At 43.8% G+C, this 8,660-nt stretch overlaps 1 protein-coding gene across 1 annotated transcript in view; it reads left to right on the top strand.

Annotated features, from left to right (window-relative positions):
* The window catches only part of LOC132915452 (uncharacterized), a 31,182-nt gene extending 22,770 nt beyond the window's left edge, over nucleotides 1-8,412 (top strand). Inside the window, exons 3-5 of the mRNA XM_060975257.1 lie at nucleotides 3,236-3,782; nucleotides 4,104-4,637; nucleotides 4,808-8,412. Coding sequence (XP_060831240.1) covers nucleotides 3,236-3,782; nucleotides 4,104-4,637; nucleotides 4,808-5,320 — 1,594 coding nt within the window. The 3' untranslated portion in view covers nucleotides 5,321-8,412. The remainder of the gene's footprint in view (nucleotides 1-3,235; nucleotides 3,783-4,103; nucleotides 4,638-4,807) is intronic.
* Nucleotides 8,413-8,660: the final 248 nt, after the last annotated feature.

Below are 8,660 nucleotides of genomic sequence, written 5' to 3' on the forward strand. Positions count from 1 at the left end.
TCGGTTCACGCACGTGAATTACATGAATCCTAGACTCATCGCGAGATAACGTCGTGTCAATGGAACGGATTATCGGTCGCTAATTGGCGTTTATCACGACGTTTACCTACGCTCGTTAAGCTTATGACATTTCGATGCGATGCATCGACCTAACGAACCTCAACTCTGACCTATTCGATTCGGTGCCACCTACGGAGTAATCTAATCTCTGGCAAGAATCGTCGAGTCGAACGCGACAGGCGTGCGTTTCCTATAGCGTCGATTACTATCGCTCTATCGCGGACTTGCCGTTAAATCAGATCTATAAAGCTCGTAGTAATTCACCTCTGCCGAAGACACGTGCCATGTATCGACAGGTAGACCGTGTTTCGAATATATATTCTTTCTATCGGACCGGTAAAACCCACCGAATGACGTATCGAGCAAGGAGGAAGTTCTAGATTGTTCGTAATAGTATCAGGTTTTCACTGGTTTAACCCTTGTGTGTAGGCAACCAAAATGGTCACGGTTGATGAGCAACGCGTTCTATTTCGATAGATCAAACACGTAGCGATAATTTTACTTTCATACATTCTCAGAACTTTGGACTTTTCCTTTCTACGATACAACAAATACTTTATAATATAATATGGTTCCAAATGACTTGGACAAAAAGATTACTTTTAGTTACGATACAATTCCACGTTAATGTTGACTACGAGGTGTGTTTGAAAAGTAACGAGACTGGTCCTGTCAAAATGTTTGTGTCGTTTGATGAAAAATCTACGTTATCCCTTTCAAAATTGTTCTCTTGAGAAGGCGGTACTCCTATTCTTTCCTCTATCGAATTCTTCTATCGAAACTACTTTCGATTTGTCGGTCACAACCTTTTGGATGTTGTCCACGGTTCCAAAATTACGTCCTTCGAGATGGCTTTTAATTTTTTAGAAAAAAGGTTATATGGACTCGTGTCTGAAGGTCGTGGATACTGTAGAATCACAAAGATACGTTTGTTGACCAAAGTTTTGGTTTACGGAGAGTGCAACGCAAGGCACTGCTCGATATGTCGCTGTTCCATTTCCGTAACGCGTTACTAAAACAAGTTGCGAAATCGCTCGTGTCGGCTGAATCGAGTTTGAAATTAATATCGAATAGAGATATTACGTCTCGAATAGCATCGAAATCTATTTCATTACCGTTTGGACACACTGCATACTCCCATTCGCACGGTTCTTTATCCTTAAGACATGGATCGACGTAGAAACGTCTGCAGCAGCTTTGCGACATTTCGAGGGAATTTATAAATTTATAAATGGACATTCGGCTCGGACAAGGGTTAAAAAAGGAATCGTAGTTCGTAGAATATTCATGGAAATCGACGCGCGCGTGCATCCGACGGAAATTATAGTCGTAATGGTGAGATCGAACGGTATATATTTGATAAAGCCAATTAAAGGTAATGAGAAGTAAGCACGTTTTAGGAAACGCTTTCTCGTCTAACGCGGAAAAGCTTCTCCCCTTTTTCGATCGATTTGAATTTTCCGGTTCCACAGCTGGAGCGGAAAATCAAGCAAATCTCGCCTCGTGTTTGACCACGTTTCGAGGCAAAAGAGGAAACTCCGACGTTCGTTGGGTGGCAATAGACTATCGTGCCAAGTGTCAAATCGATACTCCCTAATCGCCTTACGTTCCTTCGCAAACGCAAAAACATCGACTGCGACGATATAATTCGTCGAAAAGTTTTACGTGTTTCTTTGAAAAAGCTGATAATTAGAGGTACCCGCGTGAAACTTATCAGATAATTCGCTTTAGATATTATACCAAGTTGCAAGATTATGTCGCTAATTTATAGGCATTAGTAACGCAGAACCTTTTTTTCAAAACATCTCGATCTTTTCTTCGTCTTGATCCTCGAGACGATTTGTTCCACTTACAAACGCAATACATAACATCGAAAGATTATTAATAACAAGCAATAACATTAAACTGTACTGGAATTTTTAAACAACGTATGTGCTGCTGAATAAAATCGTTAACTCATTCGCACGATAGTCTGGATCTATCTAAAATGAGATAACCACATACTATAAATTATTTGTGCAACCACAGTATTATTCGTGCAATGTGATTATCTCTGGCTAATTATTGACATTGGTTGCATACTTCGTTCTTCCTTAGTTTTACTTTGCTGTTAGTTACAAATTACGACTTCAGACAAAGCAAACAAACTACCGACGAGGTGCACATTAGATAGATAATGTTAATGAATTTAACGAGGTTGTAAACGTGTATCGGTTGATTCTGTTGCAAACGAAATACCAATGGATGTAGAAAAGCGTACTGAAATATTTTTATACTTCGAACAAAACCTGTCGGGTGATACGCGCAAGTTTCCATTTTTGTGTTTTCTTTCATATCGCAGCGTCCCATTCGATTCGAGCTACAATAAAAACATCACAGATCACAATGCCCATATTTCGGTGTCGTTTTTCACGAGAAACAATTGTTTCTCCCTGCTCGTCAGCAGGTTTCGCGTCGACGTGTTTTATTCGGAGTGTTTCGTCGATCGTTCGATGACAGTCGCGTGCACATATGGGTCGTAGACCTTCGTCCTGCGTTGTCCTCGCCCGATACACGAGGGTCGCGATCTTTATAGGGAAAGATGAGTAACGAGCGAAACGACTTCGCGCTTCGTGCGCGGATTGATAAAGAGAGCCGCACCGCGGCCGCGACTCGCTTGGTAATTAAACCTCGTTCTCTGAACGCAAGAAAAATTCACCTCGCCGCCTTTGGTTCTTTGGCCTTTCCGCGTAAGGACAGAGAAAACGTAGCGAAGCTCGGCACCGAAAAACTCAGCTCCAACGTTTACACTTGAATCGCCATTAGGACGAACGAGTGCAGAATCAGCCGCGAGGTGGTAGATTTTAAAGTACATTTCAAAGCGGATTTGAAGCGAGCGCTCTTCCCTCCATTACACGCGCTATCCTCGTAATAAGTCTCGTAAATAGAGAATAGAGGAAAACCGAGAAACATTCTGCCACGAACCAATCTCGTGTACGATAATTATAATAATAGTAACAACGTTGATAATTATGCAGCTAGGAAAATAGTATGCGCGGTGCCCGGGGCGTAGAGAGTAAATCGAATAAAACCTGGAGCCTGAGAAACACCATCTGACACGAGTACACCAGCTCTCGTCCGTTTTCCCCATCTTCCTTCTCATTGATTTCGACCATCTTTGATTCGTACATTCCAGGTTCATGGGAGTCTGTGTACACGAGGGTCAACTGCACGCCCTCACAGAGTACATAAACGGCGGTAGCTTGGAACAGTTGATCATGTCGAGGCACACGCCTCTACCCCATCCGATCAGGATGAATCTGGCGAGAGACGTGGCACGGGGCATGACCTACCTCCACAGTCGTGGAGTCTTTCATCGGGATCTCACGTCGAAGAACGTGCTGATCAAGAAGGACGAAAGTACGTCGGAAATGACCGCCGTGGTGGGCGATTTTGGGCTGGCAGCGAAGATCCCGGATCCCAGTTCCGGATACAGGCTGAGCACCGTAGGCAGTCCCTATTGGATGTCACCGGAATGTCTGAAGGGTCAATGGTACGATCACAGGTCGGACGTTTTCTCGTTCGGTATAGTGGTCTGCGAGCTGATCGGCCGCGTGCCGGCCGATCCGGACGTTCTACCACGGTCAGATAACTTTGGCCTCGATTACCTGGCCGTGGCAGAGATCTGCGCGGCAGCTGATCCGCCGCCAGCCTTTCTGCAGCTTGCCTTCAATTGTTGCACCGTGAGTAGAATATTACTTTCCAGGCATTTTCGACGCTCGCCTAACTTTTTCGTTCAGATTTTCTTTCAACTCTCTGACAGATCGAGTCTTGTTCGATTCTCAACGTTTCGTTTTCCTTCGAATCCGTTCTTCGTACGATACCAAGTTCAAATTCACAATGTTCTTTTATTAAATTGCTTCATCGAACTTATCGTGTTCGTTAGAGATTGTCGGTATGTACGTACATATACAGTTGATAATAGCATTTTACGCGCGTTGCAAAATCTCTGATGTCATTCTGCTCGTACCGTTTCACGGTCGCATGAATCGCTCTGGTTTCAGTACGAGCCAAAATCAAGACCGACCTTCCACGAGATTACCTGCAGCCTGGACACTATGATCAGCAACTACGAGGAGGAATCGAAGAACAATATCGGTAAACGTCAGTCCGTGGATCCTGCCCTCATGTCCAGCATGGACGAGATCACTCGAGAAGGACGACCGACGAAGCGCAAGACTGCTCGTCTGCGGAGTCAATCGGCGGACGCGAGAGGTTGCGACAACGCAACGCCCTCCGACAAGGCTAGGTGTCATTCCGTGAGAAGGGTAGCGGAACTGGCCAGCAGGAGGGACCCGCATTACAGGCCTATGACGGCGAATCCGTTCCACGCGTTGGGTGGCGTGAAGAAAATCCTTGGCAATTTGTTCTCCAGCTGCTTGGAGCTTCCGTCTCTGGAGGATGTCAGGCCAAGCGTCACAGATGCTATCGCCAAGTTCAAGCCCGCGCAGAACGACAGTATCGCGAAGATCTTGGACAGAAAGAAACCAAACTCGGAACCGAGCAGTCCGACCGCCAGGAAGAAATGGGAGAGAAAGGTAGGGATAGTAAGGTTGACTTTTTATTTACTGGCGAACGTATAGGCGAAACTCGAACGCTAAATAGCGACGTGGTAATTAGAGGCGTCTAGGCGATCGAAGTAATTAGCCAGGTAGAGATGGCGTTTCGGTGTAGTTAATTAGAGATTAAACGATAATCCGGTTTTCAGGTGGCTACAAAGGCGGGCGCTGCCAGCTTGTTCACCCATCCGCTTTTCCGAGACGGATGGGAGCCAAGAAGGCGAGGTAGCTGTGAGTCGGGTTTTTGGAGCTGCGTCGGCGAAGATCTCAGCCCGGAGCCACCAAATCGTCGACACACCTCCACCTTGAGCAGCTCCGCGGCAAGCAGCTTGTTTTTATTGGACGACCATCGAACCAGCTCGATCTACACCGACTCGTCCGAAGATATAGCGAGCTTAGGAGGTGGCGACTCCTGTTGGGAGGATAGATTAAGCGGTATCGGGTCTTCCAGTAAAACCATTTCCAAGATCGTCGAGTATTTCGAGAGGAAGCAAGCAGGTAGTTTGCGACTTGCCGATCACGATGCCAGCTCTAGTAGGTTAACGTTCTTGAAAGCAAATTTAGAGGGTCCCGTTCCATTATGCAGTATCTCAGCCGCGCAAAGGTTAGTCGTTTGCGAAGGTGCGGTACGCAGCAAATTGCCCTTGTTTGACAAAAAGTGATACGCATCACTCGCACGTCGTACAGCAGTTCGTTCCATAGGGTTTCTTGGTTTTTTACCGATGTTTCTGGACCGCGTGAAAGCGCCTACACAGAGAAACGCTTCGACCCGATTTGCTCCACGTGGAACAGCGATGGCTATGTCGATGCGACAAAGATATTGAAAAAGAGTAGCGGGTCGGTGGAAAGTAGGGTCGAACGACGAAAGTAGTCGCGCGCGAAAGAAGAGCTAGAAGATCGAAGAACGATTATATTTTTATCGGACTTTGAGATCGAAGCGGTTAAAGTTGGAACAGGGTCAGTATTAACCAGATTCGAATATCTGGTTCAAGTTCAATGAAAATATAGTCGAGTAGGAGTTCAGCGGACACTTCTCTAAAATCTAGTAACCCGACTGTGATGTTTTTTGATAATCTACATACATTATTGACCCATACTGCTATGTTTGAAGCTGTCGGCGCGAGTTTCCTCTTCCGCGTGCGACGATCGTTACATATTTCTCACCGCGTTAGTGCACTTTAAAAAAAAAAAAAACTTTATACTCGATACAATAGCTGGTAAATTTTAAAAGAAGGTTCTTTCACTTTACACATGCCACAGGATATGTCAATAGTATTTTGCATGAAAATGAAACGTTTCTTGCGTTGTAGTTTGGAATATTTAGGAATTTTCAAACACCATCAACCTATTTTCCTCGGACGTGCAATTTAATAGAAGGAGATGAAGAAGTTAACGGTTCAGAGGATCGAAAGAAGCAATACACGTTTCATTTTGAGACTGCGGCGATCCAATGCCAGTAGAAACGCTGCTCATGTTCTTACCTTTTGCAGTGCCTCGCAGTTCCTAGTTAGCCACCTCCGTCCTTATCCACGACAACCGATTTTTTATCAATTATTAACGACGATCATACAAAATCGAAATGTGAATGAACCAATCGTATTCATTTCTAAGTTGAAAACGGTTTTTGAACGCATTACTAATCCCAACAATCGTCTCCTATTACTTGATTCGTGTCTGCACACGTTTCTTTTCGCGCCGATATCGATGCTGATGTCGTTCAGCAGCGTTAAACTCTTACATTAAATATCAGGATGTCGGGATAAGCAGCGAAAACTACGGCAATGTACAACAGAAGGCGGTATATTTTCCTATATGAATTCGAACATTCGAAAACGAGATAAACGAAACTACTTTTATTTTAAGAGCATCTAACGACAGATTTTAACAGATCTTTACGTATGAAGTAAAGTATATCGTTGGTATAATTTATATCTTTGTTTCTTGTAACGATCATTCGTACCTGTGCCGTTATTTTTTTGCCGTATCGCCGTCTTTTTTTGTACAGTATCGTGTAAGTTGGTGAGGTAAAAGAATTCGTCAGGGCCTACGCTGTGCTTATACGAGTTTTTAATTACATTTTTGATCGAGCGAAGAATACTTCCCCAACGCGCGACGCCACGACGTGGTGTTTGATCGTTTTGCGCGTCGTAGATTAGTACTCAGGATGCGAAACGAGACACATAGTATATTTTGTTGACAGAGATACCGTGTCCTGAATATTTTTGTTGATATAAAAGAAATGGGACGATGGTCCACCACACACTGTGAAAGAGAGGGAGGGAGAGAAAGTATGCGAGCGAGAGAGAGAGAGAGAGAGAGAGTGCGAGAGAAAGAGCAAATGAAACTGATCTAGTCAGTGTATTATCGTCGGCGGCCTTATCTTTTGTATGTCGTAGCGCTAATTACTTAAGTGTTCCAAGGAAAGCGAACAAACAGAACACAGGCGGATACTACGCAACCTGTTCGAAGATACGATACATCGGTAGTCGTTGATAAAACGCGAAACGAACGTAACGAACCATTGGGAATAACGTTTCATTGCGAATGTTCGTCGAAGAACACGCATGAAATTCAGATTGTGAACGACGATCTATCGAACGAATGAATGCATGTGAATATTTAGAAGCGTAAGAAGTCGTACGTGCTCCTTTGGCTGCCTCGAAATCGTGTCTCTGTTATACGGTAAAATACTTAGTTGTATAATTAGAATTTGTTGACTCGGAGCTTAGCGGGACAAGGAGACGAATTCGAGATGGCACGCGGAGCATATTAGTTTTTAGTTGCGCTCTTTTACGCGGATACAGTATCCTTATAAGACTTTTGACGAGCACCGAATTGTTTTCCATAATGCCAGACATTTTTTTCTTTTTATAATTTCCTTTATATCGTGAGTCAATCGGCTTAATCGGTTTAAGTTATCTTCAACCTCGTGTCACGATTACAAGTCTGGTTCGTTCTTTATGAATTTCTTTTTTATATCCTTGAGAGTACTGTGTGTGAGTAACAGAGGATGATTTGGGTAGGTACTGTACCGCGCGTCAGCGTGTAAATCGTTTCGTCGCCCTGGTTGCGGGACGAGTCGAACCAAATTTCTACTAGAATAATAGGCAACTATACCTTTTTACTTGTCAGAGTTCGTTCACGGGTTCTACTTGATAAGACTGCGTGTTTGTTAAATATGTATGTAAGTAGTAAGTTGTCGATAATTCGCAGTCCCTTCTTCCTTGCCTAACGGAATGCATTGTCGACCAGAAGCCAAGATTTTTTTGTTTCGTCCCATCGAGTCGATGCGAAAATAACGTAGAACATTTTGACAAAGCTTTTATTTTCGAGTGTATCGATGATCGACGAATGTGTCATTTTAACTGTAGTCTTCCCAGCTATCGAAACGAAACTCTTGCGTACCTGTTATTTTTGTATCGAGTCGATTATCATAGAACGATGCGTTCTGTTTGAACGCGTCAATCGGTACCTGAAGAAACATTGAAGCAAGGACTGCGAATGGGTTATTTTTAATAGTCGCGGACATATCAGGAGTGGGCATATCCTGAGAGAGTTGGTTGCTGGCGGAAGATGATTGTCGAGGAGAAGACAAGAATTACATGAATTTTGACGAACGTTTGACGAACAGAAGCGAAAAAAGAAGGTTAGAGATTCTGTCTGCGTGCGTGTGTGAGAGAAAAAGAGAGAAAAGAGATGCTGTGAAAGTGTAACAGAATACACGAGTAAAAGTACATCGGACTTGCAAGACCGAGAGGCGCATTTTTCTTCTTAAAAAGGGTTATTTATTTTAAGTAAAAACAGATATATTATAGATACACATAGAAGTCCATTTAAATCATCTCTTCCATACTTTTGACTACCGTTCGCGTGAACCGCCATGAAGGTGGATCGCATAGACACCAGCTGTACATATTAATACAAGAAGAAAGAGAGAGGGGGCGGAAGAAGAAATATAACACTATTTCAGCGATTCATTTTGCGATTTCCAAGATTGGATCA

This window comes from Bombus pascuorum, chromosome 17, assembly GCF_905332965.1.
Source record: "Bombus pascuorum chromosome 17, iyBomPasc1.1, whole genome shotgun sequence".
Lineage (NCBI taxonomy): Eukaryota > Metazoa > Arthropoda > Insecta > Hymenoptera > Apidae > Bombus > Bombus pascuorum.